General features: G+C 44.6%; 2 protein-coding genes across 4 annotated transcripts in view; one reads left to right on the forward strand and one right to left on the reverse strand.

Annotated features, from left to right (window-relative positions):
• Positions 1-21,347, forward strand: part of ACACA (acetyl-CoA carboxylase alpha) — a 274,450-nt gene that overhangs the window by 21,219 nt on the left and 231,884 nt on the right. Inside the window, exon 1 of one of the 3 annotated variants that reach the window (XM_043481768.1) lies at positions 18,080-18,350. The exons of 1 other annotated variant lie outside the window; for it this stretch is intronic. The gene's annotated coding sequence lies outside the window, so the exon portion shown is untranslated. Of the gene's footprint in view, positions 1-18,079; positions 18,351-20,488; positions 20,550-21,347 lie in introns of those variants that run through there. One more of the 3 variants, XM_043481775.1, reaches the window with a different exon arrangement.
• On the reverse strand, positions 352-9,778 carry C1H17orf78 (chromosome 1 C17orf78 homolog). The gene is made up of 4 exons (XM_043482165.1): positions 9,721-9,778; positions 7,991-8,077; positions 7,003-7,248; positions 352-440 (listed from the first exon to the last, which is right to left on the reverse strand). The coding sequence occupies exons 1-4, from the start codon at positions 9,776-9,778 to the stop codon at positions 352-354; spliced, it is 480 nt and encodes a 159-aa protein (XP_043338100.1).

The raw sequence follows: 21,347 nt of genomic DNA on the forward strand, positions 1-21,347 counted from the left end.
ACAAGGCCTGTGTGCAGGTCCCATGGGTCCTGAATTTAAGCTTCATTAATTTCATAGTAAATCTACCTCTACTTTAAAAGTCTATCATAAGATTCCTGGTCCCACTCTAGCCATTCTGATTCATTATATCTGATCCCCAGAAGTAGGTATTTTCAGTAAGTACCCTATTGCATTATAGCAATATTGTACCTGCCCATTTCCTGACACATAAAAGAATTACCCACATTTGCTTCACAACTAAAGCAGCTCCCTGTCTCCCAGAATTTATACATGAACCCCATTTTCTCCAGGCAAATGGCAATAGCCATACAGAAAGCACTTTCCTTTTTGGGCTGAGAGTCAGGCTGGGATTCAGCTGTCCCAGGTTGCTGGTCTTCCTTCCTTGGCCTTCTCCACAACCGCTGGCACTGGCATAGCTTTCTGACTTGTTGACATTGACTCTGAAGGGGGAAGATGACTGGTATTAACTTCAGGTGGCCGGTATGCATCTGATTATCTTCCAAACCTCACATCAGACGATTTAAAGAAAATCATCTCTCTCTCTCTCTCTCTATCTCTCTATCTCTCTCTCTCTTTTTTTTTTTTTTGCCATGTCACACAGCTTTTGAAATCTTAGTTCCCTGACCAAGGATGGAATCCAGCCCCTGGCAGTGAAAGTGCAGAATCCTAACCATTAGACCACCAGAGAATTACCAAGAATCATCCCTTCTAAAGAAAAGCAAATATTCATTCCTATTGGCTGTATCCCCCCTAGAGAATGTCCAAGTACAACAGAGGAAAGGAATTTGCATTTAGTGAGCGCCTCCTGTATACCAGGGGGCTTTCCAGGTAGCTCAGGTAAAGAATCCACCTGCCAAGCAGGAGACTCAGGTTCAGTCCCTGGGTCGGGAAGATCCCCTGGAGGAGGGAATCGCTACCCACTCCAGTATCCTTGCCTGGAGAATTCCACGGACAGAGGAGCCTGGTGGGCTACAGTCCATAGGGTTGCAAAAGAGTCAGACACGACTTAGAGGCTAAACAGCAACCTATATGCCAAAAACCTTTCTCACAGAATCTCACTGAAACTTCTTAACCATCATAAGAGGCAAATATCATTAGTCCCATTTTAAAGATGAGGCAACTGAGGTTGGAGAAGGCAAACAACTTTCTCCAAGCCACTCAGCTAGTGAGTGTTGAGTGGCAGGTGTGTCCACACTCCGAAGTCTGTGCTTTTGTCATTATGCCCGCCTGCCTCCGGGACAGAGGGAGGTCCTTATAGATCAGGTCATCAGCAAACTTACAGGGCATGGGACCTCAAAAATGACGAACACGGTGATGGCGATTCCACTGACAAACAAGGTGACTGCAATCAGAACTTTGACCACGATGCTCCATTTCCTCCTCCTCTCTAGGTTCTCATCTGTGTCTAAAAGGGGAGAGCAGTGGGCAGGGAGAAGCGAGAACTGAAGAGAGGAAAGAGACTAACCCTTTGACTTGCAGGACTCCTGGTTCACAAGACCAAGAGGGGCCCAGCCTGCTTCAGAGGCAGAAACTGAATTTCCAGTCCAGACTCAGAGTCAGGAGTTGGGGGTAGGCAGCATGGCCTCTGCCCTCATCTCCTTTTCAGTCTCTTCCCAGAGTCGCCTTTACTAGAATTTGGAATTTTTCCATGATCAAGTAGGATTGATTCTTTTTTAAAATTTTCAATTGGAGGATAATTGCTTTACAAGTGGTGTGTTGGTTTCTGCTGTACAACATGAATAAGCTATACACACACACACACACACACACACACACATCCCCACACTCTTCACCTCCCTCCCACTCCCCTCATCCCACCTCTCTAGTGTCATCACAGAGCACCAAGCTGAACTCCCTGTGTTATAAGCAACTTCCACTAGGTATCAATTTTATAATGGTAATGTATATATGTCAATGCTACTCCCCCAATTCATCCCCCCATCCTTCCTCTGCTGGGTCCAGAGGTCCATTCTCTGTGTCTCTATTCCTACTCTGCAAACAGGTTCATCAGTACCATTTTTCTAGATTCCATGATATTTGCATTAATACACGATATTTGTTTTTCTCTTTCTGACTTGCTTCACTCTGTGTAACAGGTCTAGGTTCATCCACCTCACTACGACTGACTCTTAATTCATTCCTTTTTATGGCTGAGTAACATCCCATTGTATATATGTACTACAGCTTCTTTATTTCCATTCATCCGTTGATGGACATCTAGGTTGCTTCCATGTCCTAGCTATTGTAAACAGTGCTGCTATGAACATTGAGGTCCCTGTGTCTTTTTGAATTACGGTTTATCACGGTGTGTGCCCAGGAGTGAGCTTGCTGGGAGGACTGATTCTTGCGCTGCTTTCATGGGAAGTAAAGCTACATGAGGGAGTCTGTCTCTAGCCACCCTCTCAGGACCTCTGCCCTTGTACCCCAGCACACATACCACGTGGGATTAGCAAATCAACTTTTCTGTGTTCTTTTCAATTTAGTGGGGCATAGTAGGATTAGGGGGCTTTCCTGATAGCTCAGTTGGTAAAGAGACCCAAGTTGCAATTCAGGAGATCCTGGTTGTATTCCTAGGTTGGGAAGATCCCCTGGAGAAGGGATAGGCTACCCACTCCAGTATTCTGGCCTAGAGAATTCCATGGACTGTATAGTCCATGGGGGTCACAAAGATTTGGACACGACTGACTGACTTTCAGTGAACTGCCATCATTTTGGGGTCATAAGCCAAATTTGGGGACAAATGGCTCATAAGCATCTTTGTTATTATTAATCTCATATTTACATTTCTCCTGTTGGAACTGGGAAGTAACCCACCTGGAATCCTACAGAATTTGAGTCCTGGCCAATTTAGGGAGGGCTATTCGTTAAAACAACGCAGATAAAAACATGCTTCTTAGTTGTTGTCATCACTGTAATGATTGATTAGAGTTTAAACATTGTCTCTCTGTTCACACATTGGATCTTACCCACCACACCAGAACCCTGTATGTTGTCCCCAAATCTGGCAACAAGGTGAACTCACTTGTGTGGAGGTGAAGGATTATTAAAAGTATCAAACTACAGACATTTCTGGGACCTTCTTAACAGAGAAGCTGATTTTTTTCCCATGAGAAATGGAGTGATATTCTCATGCAAACTGTATGTAGCTTTTCTACTTCCAGGAAAATTCTAGGAGACCCAGGCTAGTGCTGGGGCTGAGAAATTTTCTGTCTCTTCTTGTCTCACCTCTACACATTCTGTACCTTGATTCAGAGGACTAGAAAAACCATCAATCTTTGTAGTTTTCTCTCCTTTTTTTCCAGGAGTTATGGAGGTAGTAGTGGAGGGATAAGTTTCTGATGAAGCCCCCATCACTGGATAGACCTTACACTGAGAGACCCCTGGTAAAAAAGCTGTAAAACAAGAAAGAAACAATGAAGGGACACCTGAGAAAACTTTATCCTGCCTTTGATTTCACCTGACAAAACCCTGAGTTTACCCAGCTGATATAAAACTTCCAACTGTGGCTCTGTTGATCTGTACATAGGTTCAAGGCGTGGGCCTTGCTAACACGAAAGAATGAGTGAGGATATAGTAATAAGAGATATGGATTAAATCCCCTGATGCTTTTAACTAATCAGAATGAAGGAGTGGACCATGTTTTCTTGGCTTATCACTCATACAGCCATAATAATAATAAGGATGGGAAGATATGGCACTGTTGAAAGTCCCTTCTTTAAAAAAGATCACTTCAAAGTCCAAGGAAGGACTGAAGTAGTATCGTTCGCCTTAATGACTATGGCAGGTCTGTCTAGTGAGTGAAGTCTAAGTCAATGACTTTGAGAGAGAATTGGAGAAAGAGGAGGAACTGAAAGAAGGGGAGACCACTCAGCCTCACGCACCCCTCAATTTCATTCTTTCAGCATATATTTAAAAATGATGATCTAGGGACTTCCCTGGTGGTCCAGTGGTTCAGAATCCATCTTGCAATACAGGGGGATGTGGGTTTGATCCCTGGATGGGAAACTAAGATCCCACATGCTGCACAGCTACTAAGCCCATTCGGGTGTGATGAGAGTCCGTGTGTGTGATGCAATGGAGATCTTGAGTGCCGCAACGAAGACCTGGTGCAGCCACATCAATAACCATTAAAGAAATGAATATCTCGTTGTGCCAGGGTCTGCTTCCATACTGTGGACATAGCAGCTGAAGACACTCTAGCCTGGGACTAGCAAAGGGGAAGGAGGGCTGAGGGAGGACATGGAGGAGCAGACAGTAAGTACAGTGAGTCCTGTGTCGTTGGTTAGAAGGGGATGAGTGCTATGGAAAGAAAAAGTAGAGCGCCACGTGGGGGGGTGCAGGTGGGCAGTGGTTGGGCAACCTGCCGGAGTTTCATTGAGAAGATGAGGACTGAACAAAGATGTGAAGGAGGTGAGGGGAGTAGCGAAACAGATGCTGGGGAACTTAGGCAGAGGAAACAGTCACAGGCCCAGGCCAGAGTGTGTCCCGCCTGTTACAGTTTTAGAGGAAAAGCACATAAGCCAGTGAGACTGGAGTGAGTGACAGTTTGTAGGGGATGAAGGAGTTTCTGAAGCAAACAGATCCACATCACTGGGCCTTGCAGGCCAGTTTGAGGACTTCAGTTTTCATTCTGCTTGGAATGGTGATCCATTGCAAGTCTTTTTGCAGAGAAGTGACCGGATGGATGGCTTTGTTTTTAAAGAATCAGTGGGCTGCTGAGTTGGAAATGGACAGTAGAGGAGCGCCTGATAGAAGCAGAGCAACCTGCTAAGAGACTCTTGCAGAATCCAAGTGAGAGATGACAGGGACTCAGACAGCTGTGGAAAAGATGGAATGCGGATGGATGCTGGCTGTGGTCTGCAGCCACCTTCACATGCCTCCAGAATTGATCTAACCCAATTCAGATAGTGGTTCCTATTCTATTTTTAATGGTCTCCTGTCATTGCCTATTACGTTAAGGTCTGTATATCCTACTTGACTTTTCTGAACTGCTCTCCCAGGTCTTTAGTCTATGTGAAAATGACAGTTCTTTACTTCAGAGACCAGTGGGCACAGTACCAGGTACTGTACACGAATTGCAGGGGAATTAGTCCTATTATTATTTAATCAGGAAGACTGTTGGCAAAGATAACCAGAAACAAAGAGTCAACAGGCTCAAAAGGGAAAACGAGAGAATTATGTAGAATTTTTTTTCCATCATAGCGCCAGTCAGTTCTGTGGAGTGATAACTGATGTGTTTCCGGGTCGGATGAGATGAAGGTAAATAAGTCTCACTTTGGACAAGTAACAGAAGTTCTCTCTGAGTTTTCGTTTCCTTCTCTGCAGGATGGTTATAGCAAAATAATTCTTGGTCTGTTTCACAGGAGTGCTGTGAAGATAGGTAACAAAAACGAGGAAGCAGGTGTGAAAAACACCTGGCAAACTGAGTGATGTTATGATTGAAAGGGGAGGAAAGGGGAATCCCTGGCTGTCCAGTGATTAGGGTTGTGCACTTTTATTGCTGAGGGCTGGGGGTTCGATCCCAGGTCAGGGAACAGCAATCCCACAAGCAGTGTAGTGTGGCCAGAAGATAAACAAACAGACAACCAACATTTAAAAAAAGAAAGAGGAGGCAAAACCTAGAGATCTTCCCTGAATAGAAGAACTGTGCCCACTAGCCACAGGGATCATGGTACTTCAGTGTGGCTTTTCTTCTACCTCCTGGGAGGCACTGTTTCAAAACCTACTTAATAGGCTTCATCGATCAGTGTATTTCCAGTTCTTCCCAGCTTGTCAATTAATGTCCAGGGCTTCCCTATCCCTAGCGGCCCGGTGGTTAAGAATCCACCTTCCAACGAAGGGGACAAGGATTCAATCCTTGGTCCGGGAAGATTCCACAGGCCGAGGGGCGTAACTGACCCCGTGCACCGAAACTATTGAGCCTGCACTCTAGAGCCTGTGCTCCGCAACAGAAGGTGCTGTAAGGAGAAGCCCGCACACAGCCCCTGGAGAGCAGCCCCCCGCGCACTGCGGCGAGGGAAAGACGGCAAGCGGCAACAAAAACCCAGCGCGGCCAAAAACAAAGAGTTCTAAGTTAATGTCTAAATTAATGTTCATCCCAGTTGGCATCTCCTCTCTTTTAGGCCTCCTTCTGCTAGGCATTTGTAAACACAAACACTCCATTCCCAGTGCTGATGCAATTGCAACATTAGCTTTTCTTTGGTTAAGGATATTTGAGCAAGAATTCCCTCACTTTTAGAAGCTCTACAAAAATCCAGATTGATGAAATGGATAACTTAGGAGATGATGCTTTCCTTTATTACAAAATAATTTGTTTTAAATAGGAAGCATTAGGTACTTTATATTTAAATGGAAATCTTAGAGATTATTCTGCAATAATACTAACAGCTTGAAAAGGCTATTTAAGAGGCCTTACATATTGCTGGGGGCTTACATACCTAGAAATTAGACCATCTAGTCAAATCTCTCATTTGTAGCTATGGAAACTGAGCATTGGAGAAATTAAGTAACTTGTCAAAGGTGATAATATCAGAATAAACACTTGTTTGATGTCACTTCTCTTGTATCTCACAGTGTTACATGGGGTGGACAGACGGCAGGAATCAGTTAATACTAATCAAATGCCAAAGAGCTTAATCCATGCCCCAAAATTACATTTAAAAGATTTACATAGACTTGCCTAAAGAAGAGGCTAATCCATGTCCTTGAGGCTTTAGCTCCACTTAGGGGGCTTCCCTGGTGGCTCAGATGGTAAAGAATCCTCAATGAAGGAGACCCGGGTTCAATCCCTGCGTGGGGAAGGTCCCTTGGAGAAGAAAATGGCAACCCAGTCCAGTGTTCTTGCCTGGAGAATTCCATGGACAGAGGAACCTGGCGGCTACAGCCCATGGGTCACAAAGAGTCGGACACAACTGAGTAACACTTCCACTTTCAAGCTCCACCTGCCTCCAAGGATGTCAATTCAAAGTGGGTGCCTACCTCCATCCCAGCTTCTAACCTCACCTTTGCCCGTCACAAGGAATCCAGCCTGAACCTTGGCTGCGGGGGTTAGGTGACAGCTTGGGGGGGCCGTGCTGTTTCTGCAGGGAACAGTCATGACTCTCAGGTTCTTCAGAATGTGCTTGACCTTTTGCCTTTTTCCTGAATGTACAAGGTTAACTTTCACTTTGCTCCCAGAACCAAGACACTGCAAGGTAGCCACAGTCTGGTTTTGGACGAATGTGGGCCTTTTGGCTTCTGCCTGAGCTTCTGAAAAGGGAAAAACAAGAAAGGAAAATGAAGCCAGTTCTTAATCTGAATGGTGCCCCTCCAACCTACTTCCATTCATGACCCACTACTGTACTTTCTTCTCTTTTTCCATCAGATCTTCCTCAGCATGTGTCTGTGGTACTAAATATATAAGCGCTGCCTTTCCCCCTTCCCGCCATGGGTCCCATGAAGACAAGTAAGTGCAGAGAGATGCGCCTAAGTTGTTTTCTCTAACACAGGGGGCCTGAGATCTGCTTCCTCTTTCTTCACCCCATCTCTTTGATTTATGTTGCTATGTCTTAGTTTGTAAGAGTTTATCTTTTTTAACAGAAGCTGATTATTTATTTATGTGGCGAAGCACATGTGATCTTAGTTCCCCAACCAGAGATTGAACCCGCGCCCCCTGCCTTGGAAACACAGAGTCTTAACCACTGGACCACCGGGGAAGTCTCCATAACAGTTAATTTAAAAACGGGTTTTCAGGGACCTCCCCGATGATCCAGTGATCAGGACTCCACACTTCCACTTCAGGGGCACAGTTTCCATCCCTGGTCTGACATCCCTGCATGCAGCATAGCCAGAAAAGAAAAAAACAAAGGTTTCCAGAAAGCCTCTCGGGATCGATAGCTTTAGAATAGAGTGTTTGAGAGCTGGGCTCAGAATGGAGGAGACAAGCATCTTTTGAAGGTCAAAAAGTTCCTGGGGTGGCAAAGTGATTCTTCGGGAAGGGCCCATTGCCTACCTCGAATTAGCTCAGCTCTGATGCTTCTCACATCCTTTGGGAAGAGATTGGGCAGTGGTCCCACTTGGCAGCTGCTATCCCTGAGTTCTGGGGGAGGGGGAAAAAAGATAAGGATTGACTGGGTCCTTTCTCTTTGGAATTCTGGGCACTGGAGAGGGAGATAAAAAGAGAATGTGGTTTCTTCTCATAAAACTTGAAGTTGGGGAGATCAGACATTTCCCCAAAAGAACTTTGCTGCACCTTGCAGCATGCAGGTTTCCCAACCAAACTGTGTCCCCCTGCATGGAAGTTCAGAGTCTTAACCTCTGGACTGCCAGGGAATTCCCAGAACTTTAAGATTTATGCAAGTGGGAGGTAGCGAAGTATAAATAAAACTAAATACCAGTTTATTATCCTTAGGGGGGAAAAAAGATAAAGAGTTAACTAAGTTAATGAAAGATGAACCAACCCATTCCTTCAAACCCTGCTTATTATCACTTCCCCTTCCTGTCCCATCTACCTTCTTGTATTAAAACTGTTGAAAGTTTATTTATTAAGTGTAACATTGGACAATGTATTTCTCTAGCTTCACATAGAACCATAGGTCACAGTTATGCTTTTTGGCACATAAATCACAGGGATCTTCATTTGTTAAATTTGTTGCTGCCGCACCTCATGCTGTTTGGCCTTAGCTCTGATGAGCTAATTTTAGAGAGGAACCATTTATGACACTTTGAAAAATCATGTTTTAAATAAACAGTTATCAAAGAGCAGTTGCTGCTGCTGCTGTTTAGTCGCTTCAGCCGTGTCTGGGTCTTTGCAACCCCATGAACTGTAGCCCACCAGGCTTCTCTGTCCATGGGATTTCCCAGGCAAGAATACAGGAGTGGGTTGGCATTTCCCTCTCCAGGGGATCTTCCTGACCCAGGGATGGAACCCGAGTCTTCTGCATTGGCAGGCAGATTATTAATAATCTGAGCCACCAGGGAAGCCCATCAAAGAGCGGTGAGTGGTACCCTCACGTTACCTTTACTTTCAGCTTTTCCCACCCAAGATCATCCCCATCTATTAGGACATAATGCTTTAGAAAAGGAAGACATCTGGACATCCCTGGTGGTCCAGTGGATGAGAATCCACTTGCCAAAGCAGGGGACACAGGGTTGATCCCTGATCCAGGAAGATTCCACACACTGAGGGGCAACTAAGCCCCACATCTCCTGAGCCCACACTCTTGAGCCCGTGAGCCACAACTCCTGACTCATGTGCTACAACTACTGAAGTCCGCATGCTCTAGAGCCCGTGCTCTGCAACAAGAGAAGTCACTGCGATGAGAAGCCTGTGTCACCACAACTAGAGAAAACCCACACACAGCAGTGAAGACCCAGTGCAGCCAATAAATAAATAAATAATTTTTAAAAGGAAGACATTTTATGAGGGGTTATGAATTTGGGAGTCTTAGTGAAGCTGTGACAACACCTTCCAGCAAAGAAAGCTCTCTAACAGTGAAAGGAATTTTAATGTTAGTTACATGAACAAAATAAAAAATCATCACATTCTCTGAAGACTTCCTCCCATGAAACAGACAGCTGTCTTTCTGACTTTAATATGTTCTATTTAGAGGCTATCTGGGGTGACTGGAAAGCCTCACGTTCTGAGTTTTGCCTGTATCTTTATCTGACAGAATAGACCCCCAAATACTCTCTAGGCCCCTCTCAGGATTTCTCAGGACAGTCGGCCAGAAGAGTACTTACCTTTCTTGGTAGCATCATAGGATGTAATGATCAGGCTGAAAACCAAGATGGTGTCCATGTTAGCTTGAGCACATTCTCCCTGTAGAGATTGTATGTGGCTGGTCTGACACCACCACTCACAGCCTTGTCTCTAAATGTTTTCACTGCCCTAGAAATAAGTTTGACCCTGGGCGAGTCTGGTTCCACCCTAATTGATCTGCCACATTTTCTCAGGACCCAGGAATAGAGTTTATTGGAGAGACAACCAAGTTTGCTTGTTAATGATTGATTCAGAATATCTTCACCTGACTTCACTGCTGGTGGGGACATAAGGAACTATAATTAACTAGAGGTTTCCCCTGGAGAAAGGGCATAAATGGAGGTGATATGCTTGACACGATATGCTTTACAAATACTCGCAGGGAGACACGTAGACATTCGCATGCATGCTCACTGACACGGGCACATAGATTTGCACACCAACATAGAGAGGTGCTGAGATTTCTATTAAGGAAAATGATTTCTAGAGTAGCGCAGACAGCTAGGACTGATTCAGTGAGTTACACTGGAGAGGGTGCAGGACTGGGAATCAACAGAAGTGGGTTCCAGGTGTGCTCCTGTAGTTAAATGTATCAATGTGAGAAAGTTGCTTGACTTCTCTGAATTACAGTTTTCTCCTCTGTAAACGGAGCGTTCCAACCCAGTCATCTCTAGAATTCATTCACTATTATACACATAAACTGACCTGAGCACAGATGTACCTGTCTAGTTGTGCACATTTTCACACTTCTGAAAAGTGAAGTGAGGGAATTCCCTGGTGGTCCAGTGGTTAAGAATCTGCCTTGCCATGCAGGGGACATGGGTTCGCTCCCTGGTGGGGGAACTCAGATCCCACATGCGATGGGGCAGCTAAGTCTGTACACCTCAATCAGAGAGAAGCCTGCACACCTCAAGGCAGAACCCATGTGCCACAGCGAAAAGATCTCATGTGGCGCAACCAAGACCCAATGCAGCCAAAAAGAAACAAACAAACATTTACCAGATAAAAAAGTGACGTGACTGTAGGTGGACCTCATTCATATGACTCTTGGGATGAGAAGGGAGAAGAGCTAAACTGCACTAGAAGAGTGATACTGTGTGCAGTTTGGGAAGGCTTTCCTAAACATAACTGTTGTAGATTTTTTGAAAATTGTATTTTTTGATAAAGAGTATATATCTAGCGTAGGGAGCTTCCCTGGTGGCTCAGATGGTAAAGAATCTGCCTACAATGCAAGAGGCCCAGGTTCAATCCCTCGGTTGGGAAGATCCCCCGGAAAAGGGAATGACAACCCACTCCATTATTCTTGCCCAGAGAAGGTGGACAGAGGAGCCTGGCGGGCTACAGTCCATGGTGTTACCAAGAGTCAGACATGGCAGCTACCATCACTGTCAACAGCATAACAGTTCATCTCGTGTAATACTTTGTAGACCTTGTGGCAACACAGCTAGGGGGATGATAAAGCAGAAATGAAGATCTCCTCAGACCCTCTGCCTGAGTCCAGAGGCTTGCAGTTGCTCTACCCACTGGGAGTGCACTTACTCAAGTGACTATGCATAAGTTGGTTCTAGAGGGTGATGCTCTGATGATATAAAGGGAGCTTGATTCAAGGGATTTTCCATAAGGGAGTTCATAAGGTCTAAGTCAAATCATAATTTAAGTACTATTCTGTTTCCTGACATTTTAATTCAGGTTGAAATCTGGCTAAGTGGAGCATGAAGGAAAATCTTGGTGGGAAAACAGAAAGGACAGAGGTGTCCCTGAAAGACGTGTTTCCTGAAACGTGGAAGGAGGGGAAGAAGTGCTGAGCATGCAGCCACAGTGCCTTTCTTTTCATTCCTTCATGCCACACATCTTTATTATGTGCCTACTATGTGCCAGACACCTTTCTCGCAGTGAGCCAGCCAAATCTGCGTACATGTGAAATGCTGCTGCTGCTAAGTCGCTTCAGTCGTGTCTGACTCTATGCGACTCCATAGATGGCAGCCCACCAGGCTCCCCCGTCCCTGGGATTCTCCAGGCAAGAACACTGGAGTGGGTTGCCATTTCCTTCTCCAATGCATGAAAGTGAAAAGTGAAAGTGAAGCTGCTCAGTCGTGTCCGACTAGCAGCGACCCCAGGGACTACAGCCTACCAGGCTCCTCTGTCCGTGGGATTTTCCAGGCAAGAGTACTGGAGTGGGGTGCCATTGCCTTCTGCATGTGAAATGATGAGAAGCAGACAATAAACAGTTGAAAATAAAATAGCGCGTGCATGTTTGCATGCTCATTCCTGTCCAACTGTTTGTGACCCCATGGGTTCTCTGTTCAAGGGGGACTCTGCATCCCCATGCCAGGCTCCTCCGCCCATGGGTTTATCCAGGCAAGAATACTGGAGTGGGTTGCCGTTTCCTACTCCAGGGGATCTTCCCGACTCAGAGATCGAACCCATGTCTCCTGCGCCTCCTGCATTGGTGGTGGATTCTTTACCACTGAGCCCTCTGGGAAGCCCCAAATAGGGTAGGGGGCTAATAATAAGCAATACACAAATACATATACAAGATAATTAAAGATTGTGATAATCATCATGAAGCAACAGGGTGGTGAGGTGGGGAACTGACAGAGGCCACTTTATTATTAAGCTACTTTTAAAAAAGTAAGTTAATTTTATTTATTTATTTTTGGCTGCGCTGGATCTCCGTTGCCGTGCTTTCTCTAGCTGTGGTGAGTCGGGGGCAGCTTTTGGTTGTGGTGCACGAGCCTCTCATTGCAGTGGCTTCTCTTGTTTCGGAGCATGGACTCTGGAGCGTGTGGGCTCAGTAGTTGTGGCACTTGGGCTTAGTTGCTCCATGACTGGTGTAATCTTCCCGGACCAGGAATCACACCTGTGTCCCCTTCATTGGCAAGCAGATTCTTTACCCCTGGACCACCAGGGAAGTCATTATTATTATATTATTAGGCTGTGCTGCATGACTTGCAGGATCTTAGTTCCCCAACCAGGGATTGAACCTGGTCCCTCAGTAGTAAAAGTTCAGCCTGGACCCTGGACCACCAGGGAATTCCTAGAAGCCACTTAAAGTAGGGGAGTCAAAGAAGACTTCTCTGAGGAGGTGGCATCTGAGCTAAGGAAACCAGGAGAGTGGATGTCCTAGAAGGCGAGAAAGGAGGGTATTTCAAGGAAGGAATTGTGAATTGGTCAAATGCTGAGCAGAGTGTATAAGGAGGATAGAATGTTCACTGGGTTTAACAATTTTGTTAACAGCGGTTCTAGCGGAGTTGGTGGACGTAGGCGGGGGTTAAGAGTGAATTGGAGGTGAAGAAGCGTAGGTCATCTTTGAAAGACATCTGCCTATGGAAGGGCACGAAGTGAAGCAAGCCAAGTGGAGAGAACCTCAGCGCCTCAGATCATCTTCAGTGGTCCAGAGCAGCACCGTCTCCGTTGCCAGATTCTCCTGGCAGGGCAGGTGGGTAGAGAGTTACAAAGGGGTTCCGTTGCTTTTCCTCAGTTTCATGGTTTTTGCTCACTAGTTCATTAACGCGATTGCATGGTTCTCTGCTCCCTTCTGGTAGCAGACAATTTTCCCTGCTGTCTGTCGCTCTGTCTGAAATTTTCTGTCCATTAGCATCTGGGTAGCCTGTTTCAGTCCCGCTACCTTGAAGCAGGTGTAGGAAAGGCTGTGAGGGCTATTCTCATTCTCTGTCACTAGGTGGCAGAAGAGCTCACTCTTTGCAAAAACAAAGCTTGTGCTAGGAGATCACCAACGCAATGGACATGAATTTGAGCAAACTCCAGGAGGTTGTGGAGGACAGAGGAGCCTGGCGTGCCGCAGTCCACGAGGTCTCAAAGAGTTGGACATGACTTATGGACTGAACAACAACAAGCCAGGACAAAGAGAAGAAGAGTTTTCTTTTCTTTTCTTTTTTTGGCCATGCTGCGAAGCACGTGGGATCTTGGTTCCCCAACCAGGCACTGCACCCGTGCCCCCTACAGTGGAGGCAAAGAGACAGGGAACTTCCCCTACAGTGGAGGTGAGGAGCCCTAAATACCGGACCAGGGAACTCCCCGGTAGAGTTTTGTTTTATTGACTGTCAGACCCTTCCCAGAAGTCAGCCAGCAGGTTGGAGCCGAGTTATTGTGGGGTACAGAGAAGCCGGAGAGCTTCATTAATGAGTCAGAATATCCAGTAGTGGAGAAACAGACCCAGAACTGTTTCTATACGACTAGATTTTTTTCCCCCCTTCTACTCAACATTTTGAGTGGTTTTCTAAATGTTTGCAGTATCTATAGAGGGGGCAATCTCCTTCCTGATCTCACTTTCCCCACCACAAAACTTCCAAGTTTAGGAGGAAAACAAGTTGTAAGATAGTGAGGTTCATGGAGTGTGAAGATGAGAGATGCGACTCTGAAGACAGCAGGAAACTAGAGTTGATGGGGTGAGTCTGGATGGGCATCTGGAGCACTTGACCAGAAGACGGGAGGCTCACCTGGGTTCCAGATTAGGCTTTGTAATCGACTGAGTCACTTTGAGTAAGACACTCACCTTTTCTGACTTCTGTTTCAGTTTCTTGAATGAGATAGATGGTTGGACAAGATGTTTTCAAAGGGCTCTTCTAGCTTGAAAATGATCTCAGTGCCACATTCTGCTACTCTATCTTTTAAGGGTGTGTATTTTTTATTTGTTTGGGTTTATGTTTAATTCGTTTATTGTGGAATATAGCATGCCTATAGAGGAGTATATAGAACATAAGCATATTTTTAAAAATTATTTATTATTTATTTAAATAATATGTCTTATTTGTAGTTCTTGGGGTCTTCAGTTGTGGAATGTGGGATCTAGTTCCCTGACCAGGGATTGAACCCAGGACCCCTGCGTTGAGCATGCAGAGTCTTAGCCACTGGACTATCAGAGAAATCCCAACACAAGCGTATTTTTAGTAATAATAATATGAACGTATGTAACCATCACCCAGAGTAAGAAATTGAACATGGCCTATAGCTTCCCTGGTAGCTCAGACAGTAAAGAATCTGCCTGCAATGCAGGAGACCCGGTTCATTCCCTGGGTCAGGAAGATCCCCTGGAGAAGAGAATGGCAACCCACTCCAATTTCTTGTCTGGAGAATTCTGTGGACAGAGGGGCCTGGCAGGTTACAGTCCACGGGGTTGCAAAAGAGTCGGACCTGACTGAGTGACTATCACTTTCACTTTCACAGTAGCTGAGAAGCTCTTGATTTGTCTATCCCTCTGGTCACACTCCTTTCCCTTCTCCCAATCATCAGTTTCCCAGACTTTTTAAAAAATAGTAAACTATCTATAACTAATATTTACTAATTTTAATAACTAAAAAATTACTTTTTAGTGCTCTTGTACTTTTTACCTGCTCTTGTACTTACATACTTTTTAACTGCTATTGTACTTACGTAAATGGATAGATCACACCCTATGTAATTTAAAGTAAACTTTTTATTACATATAACACAAAGTGGATCCGCTTCTCTTTGTGTTGTCTCCCAGTCACCACCCATCATCAGGAGTAACCGTGATTCAGATTTTTACCACCACAAGTGAATTTTGCCTATTTTTGAAGAAACACACTCTTTTGTGTCTGGCTTTTTTTTGCTCAACATTATGGGTGTGAAATTCTTCCATATTGTTTCTTGCAGCAGTAGTTTGTTCATTCTCATTGCTTTATAATATTTTACTGTATGAAGGTATCATAATTTATTTTTTAAATTTTTATTGGAGTATATAGTTGCTTTGCAATGTTGTATCAGTTTCTGCTGTATAGCAAAGTGAATCAGCCACATGTATAGACATATCCCCTCCTCTTTGGATTGCACCATAGCTTATTTATCCATTCTACTGCTGAGAGATGTTGGGTTGTTTCCAGTTTGGGACCAGAAGAGAAAATGTTCCTGGGACATATTTGAAAGTTTCTCCAGAGTATAAATCCATAACTGGAAGCTGGGTATGGTCAGCTTCACTAATTAATGGCAAACTGTTTTCTAAGAGGTTGTCCCCATTTACACTCCCACTGACGGTATATGAAAGTTCCTTTTGTCCTACAGGGGCCAAATTGCCTTTTTAGTGTGGTACAACCACAGGACTTTGCAGGGCCTGGCGAACGCTCACATTGCCAGCCTTTCAGTTCGTTCTCAGACACTCAGGCCAGAGCCACTTCTCCTACTTACTTGCTCCCTCCAAGTATGGGTAAAAGGTTCTGATCACATGCTCTGTTCCTCTGGGAATATTGGCCCTGGGCTGGGGTTGGGTAGTGAACTTAATACCGTAATCATTCCTGAATCCATTGAGCATCCATAGGATATTCTGTTCTTGTACTGAACGTTAGTGGGACATGGAGAGGGGAACGGAGAGAAAGGGGGAAGTAATAGTTTTAGCCTGCCTCCAAGTTTTGTGTTAGAAACTTTACATTTTGGCTATAACATTTAATCCAAAACACAACCTTACAGGGTAGGTGTTCTATCTCAGTTATATAGACAAGGAAACTGAGGCCCAGAAAGGGGGTCATTTGCTCTAGGTTATGGAGCTAATTAAGTGATGGAGTCAGGATGTAAAACCTGGTTTACCTGATTAAAGAGCTCAGCTCTTTACAGTGCAGAACACAGGGAAGGCAGCCTCCCTGCTTTGCTGTTGGCTAAGATTGCCAATACCAAGAACCAGTACTTCTCAGGACTGCTTGTCTGTATTCACCCCCAGAACTATACTAGCCAATCAATATGGCCATCTCATTCATTGATTTAAATTACATTTTATTTTCACTCATTTTTGGTTTCCACTTCTTTCTTTTCATTTCCATTAAGAAATTTGGGCATATCAGTGAAGCAGGTCCACTGATAAACCTGCTGGTCTAGTATGTTAACTAGAGGTGAGATTTAAAAAGGCAGGGATACTGAAATCTTCTATTCCAAGTTATAAGAGAGGGAAACTTTAAGACTGAAGGGATGGGACTTCCCTGGTGGCTCAGTGGTAAAGAATCCACCTTCTAGTGCAGTAGACATGGGTTCAATCCCTGGTCTGGGAGGATCCCACATGTGGCAGAAAACTGAGTCCATGTCCCACAACTATTGAAGCCTGAACCCCCTAGAGCCCATGGGCCTCAACAAGAGAAGCCATCACAATAAGATCTCACGCCACAGCTAGAGAAAAGCAAGAAAGACCCAGCACATCCAAAAATAAATAAAAATTTAAAAATTATTTTAAAGAAGACTGAAGGGATGAAAAGGATGAAAGGAAGTTGAGTGATGGTTCAGTTTTCCTTGAAAGTAAAGGCTCTTCAAAAATTATTAGCGTTGTGTTTTATTATTTATCATGTTTCATACATAATAGTAGGTGCTTCCCAGGTGGTGCTAGCAGTTAAGAACCCGCACACCAGTGCAGGAGACCTAAGAGACACAGGTTCAATCCCTGGGTTGGGAAGATCCCTTGGAGGAGAGCATGGCAATCCTCTCCAGTATTCTTGCCTGGAGAATCCCATGGACAGAGGAGCCTAGCAGGTTACAGTCCATGGGGTCACACAGAATTGGACATGACTGAGGCGACTTAGTATGCACGCACATATAATAGTAGTGGTGGGGAGTGAGGGTATTTATTTGGGATAGACAGGTGAGGTCTAAACATGTAGCAGGAGAAAGCTAAGTCAGACTCAGGAGAGACAGAGATGCTGGAGAAACTGAAGAGTCAGTAAGGCAGGACCAGGAGGAAGCTCTCCGGGAGCACTCTCATGGGCTTGCAGTAGAGTGAGGTCGGAGATGAGAAGGTCTAAAGCTGATTACTGTGAAATGTCAGAATCCCAAGAAAAGGCAAGATGTAAACAGGTTAGCTTCCCTGCCTTCAGATAAAGGTCCACTTTAAGATTTCTCTAGGTATTTAATAATGAAGTACATAGGACTTAGAAAGGGCTTTAAAAAAAAAAATGATACTGGGGACTTCCCTGATGGTCCACTGGTTCAGAATCTGTCTTCCAATGCAGGGGACACATGTTTGAATGATTCCTGGTCAGGGAACTAGGATTCCACATGCTCCGGGGCTACTAAGCCCTTGTGCCACAACTAGAGAAAGCCCACGCACTGCAAAGAAGACCCAGCAGAGCCCAAAGAAAAGATACTGGAGGTGTCACGCAAGAGGCAGTCAAGTTTTGGTGACTGCCAATTATAGATAGGACAGCTAGCCCTTGAAAGTGTCTGCGATTGGATAATAAGAAGGGAGGAGAAGCTGAAATGCCTTGTGAAAACCCAAGCGTCCATGTGAAAACATCGTGCGGAGCCTCTGTGGCGAACGCTGTCTTTCTCGTTGTGTAATCTTGCCTTTCATCATCAGGACCAGACTTATAAAGTGGCCTTCCCTGCGGACGGTTTCTGACCTTTTGGTGTGAAGTTCCCTCAGGCTCTTAACCCTGGACAAACCTGCACGGCTGACCAGAGTCGAAGAACACAGTGTTCTGATCAGGCCTTCTTGTCTTCTTTTTTCTCTTATCTTACGACTAGAGCCTCAGTTCTGGTCAAGGCACTGACTCTCTTGAAGTCTGTCCATCTGTGAAGTATCCTTCTGGAGGTTTTTGCCTCCCAGACGTGACCTGAAGACGGACAAGCAGACGTTGGAAGCCGAGAGGTCGCTGAGGTACAGAGCCAGTCTTTGTTTTCAGTCAGTGAGGTATGAATAGCCCTACCTAGCTATTGAGGGCAATACCAAAGTGTAAGAAATGCTCTCTGCTTTTAAGATGATTAAAATTCAGCTGGAGAGCTGAAACCAGCATACCCACAAAGAATTTTTAGCCCAGTAAATGCTGAACCATGTGGTGGTGACCAGATTGCTAGTAGAATTCAAAGGAAGGATCATCAGTAGGAGCTGAAGAAATAAAAGAGATCTTCTTTGAGAAAATGGGACTCCCACAGACTATAGAAAAATTCAGAAAATTAGGAAAGAGGCAGGACAAGCTTGCCAGCATAAGCAAAAGTAAAGATAAGAAAGGCAAGAGCTGGAAGCCAGATTAGTGTAAGTGTTCTGTATTGGGGGCCAGTGGGAAATAACATCGTATTATATCCCCTATGTTGTGCTGTTGTTTAGTTGCTGAGTCGTGTCCGATTCCTATGTGACGCCATGGACTGCAGCCTGCCAGGCTCCTCTGTTTATGGGATTTCCCAGGCAAGAATACTGTTCTAAAGGTCTATCACTGACTCTGCCATTTAAGGAATTTGGAACCGTGGCCAGACAGCCACCAGGAGACGGTGCTGTTTGAGGGTCCATCTACCTTTTAAAAAATGATAAATATTTTATATTTATTTTTATTTTTGGCTGTGCTGGCTCTTGGTTGCTGCTCGTGGGCTTTCTCTAGGCGCAGTGAGTGGGGAGCTACTCTTCGTTGCAGTGCATGGGCGTCTCATTGCGGTGGGGCTTGTGGGCTCAGCAGTTGTGGTGCGTGGGCTTAGTAGCTCTGCAGCATGTGGGATCTTCCCGGACCAAGGATTGAACCTGCATCCCCTGCATTGGCAGGCAGATTCTTAACTGATGGACCACCAGGGAAGTCCTGTGGGTCCATTTTCTATTCAGGCACATTCTTTCCTACCTTGGTTCAACTTTGGCCTGACCTGCCAGACTTTTCTGTCTAGTTTGTGCATATGTAGGACATTCTGTTCTTCATTGGAGACACTGACAGCAGAGAGGGAACAATAATGATAAATCCTAAACTATTGTTCTTTAACTCCAGGGTGAATAATTACTGCCTAAAAAAAAGTCTGAAGTGGGGCTGGTAATCTGTATTTTGAACAAGCACCGACTGATTCTGTTTCAGGTGGCCAGTGGAACATCATACTTTGAGAAACACTACTGCAAACTGAGGTAGAATTGACAATGAAGCGCCAAAATATCCTGGAGTGACACACATACTGCTTATGTATTTCTGGACTTAGTTTTGAGAATTTATCCCCTTTTATGTACCGGTCTTCTAAAACTTACATGGTTATCAATTAAAGAGCAAGATCAAGACACTCTGTTTTGGTGTTTCATTTTGTCTTCCCAACTAGATTGGGATATCTTAAAGACAGATATGCCCTCAGGCTTTTCTTATTTCCCCCAAAGTAGGGTGACAGACCATTTTTAAGGTTGAAATGCTCAGGGGAAATCTCTGATACCTTAATCTAACCTTCTTAAAAAACCTTGAAGCCATTTGGTATTTGGAAACTTGTATTAGTTTTTTTTAGGGCTGCCATGATAGAGTATCACAGACTGGGTGACTTAAACCATAGAAGTTTATTTCTTCACAGTTCTAGAGGCTGTAAGTCCAAGATTAAAATGTCAGCAGAGTTGGTTTCTTTTTAGGCTTCTCTCTTTGGCTTGTAGTTGACCATCTTCTCTAGCAAAACAGCCACATCTGGTAAAGGCTTCATCAGTTGTGATTCACAGATGGTCTTCCCTCATTGTGTATCTGTGTCCTAATCTCCTCTTCCTGTAGGGCCCTAGTCATTTGGAATTAGGGCCCACCTAATGACTTTATTTCAGTTCAGTTTCCTCTTTAAAGAGCCAGTCTCCAACTATACTCATATTCTGAGGTGCTGAGGGTTCAGACTCATGTCAATTTAGATCACAGTTCAGTCTGTTACAGCCATTATGGCACCTAGAAATGGGCCACTCTCTCCCTCTCTCACACCTGTTAGTCTTGTATAGTAAGTTCTCTCCACCCTCTAATGCTCCTCCACCACTTCTTACAGACATAAGCTTGTGTGGCAAGTACCCATGGAACAGCGCTAAAGAGCCTATAGCGGAGATGGGCAGGTTGCAGCATGCACCACACAAAACAACACTTCGGAGTTGAAATTCCAGGTGAGCAGTCTTAAAGACACAGCTCTCTGCCTACTCTTGGTCCAATTGTCATTTGATGATGATAATTAGATTACTATATCCTATCTAAATAGTCTTGGTGTATCTTAACTCATCCTTCATTTTCTTTCATGGTAGCTTGCTCATTAGGCCTCTCCTTGGCTAGTACTTTACAGAGCTCAGTTACCTCAAATGTTTAATGAGGTCAAAAGCAAGACCTGTAAGGGCTTGCTGAAGGTTCACATAAACACAGTTCCTGAGCACAACCCCTGGTTCTGCAGTATTCCTAAGGCTGATAAACAGCAACATCTCTAAGAAAGAATCTATTATAAGTAGTAGGAACTAGGAAAGGTAGATGAAAAATAAGACAAATAACCTCAAGATTTTTAGTTCTTTGTAAAGTCACTTCCTTCATGGCAGCTTCATAGGGAAGAGACAAAGTTTCCTATTTCCAGGCTTTTTTTTTTTTTTTTTCAGTCAATCAAGTCAAACCTCTTGTTAAATGGTGAGGCCGTGCTCAGTTATCTCTATATTCTGATTCTCCTCTCTTTGTTCAACTGACAGGTGCATCTAATGACAGTTATTGTGAAGCTTGGGTGACTGCTCTATATAAAGTTCACATTTTCCTTCTGAATGTGTTTCCAGTGTCTATTCTCTTCAAGTAGGTTGGTAAACTCTGGGAGAAGTCACCACCTAAAGGTATGACGACGGCTTCTAGAATACTCTTCCCTGTTGACCAACCTTCCTATCTTCCTGCTTCTGCATCCCTCCAAGAACTTCTGACCTCAGGTTGTGTATTTC

Source organism: Cervus canadensis, chromosome 1 (genome assembly GCF_019320065.1).
Source record: "Cervus canadensis isolate Bull #8, Minnesota chromosome 1, ASM1932006v1, whole genome shotgun sequence".
NCBI lineage: Eukaryota > Metazoa > Chordata > Mammalia > Artiodactyla > Cervidae > Cervus > Cervus canadensis.

Coding starts and splice junctions, on each gene's coding strand:
- C1H17orf78 (XM_043482165.1), bottom strand. CDS start 9,778: ATGGACACCATCTTGGTTTTCAGCCTGATCATTACATCCTATGATGCT. Junction 7,249..7,990: donor CAGAGCTGAGCTAATTCGAG/GTAGGCAATGGG, acceptor TTCCCTTTTCAG/AAGCTCAGGCAGAAGCCAAA. Junction 441..7,002: donor ATTCCTTGTGACGGGCAAAG/GTGAGGTTAGAA, acceptor TTCCCCCTTCAG/AGTCAATGTCAACAAGTCAG.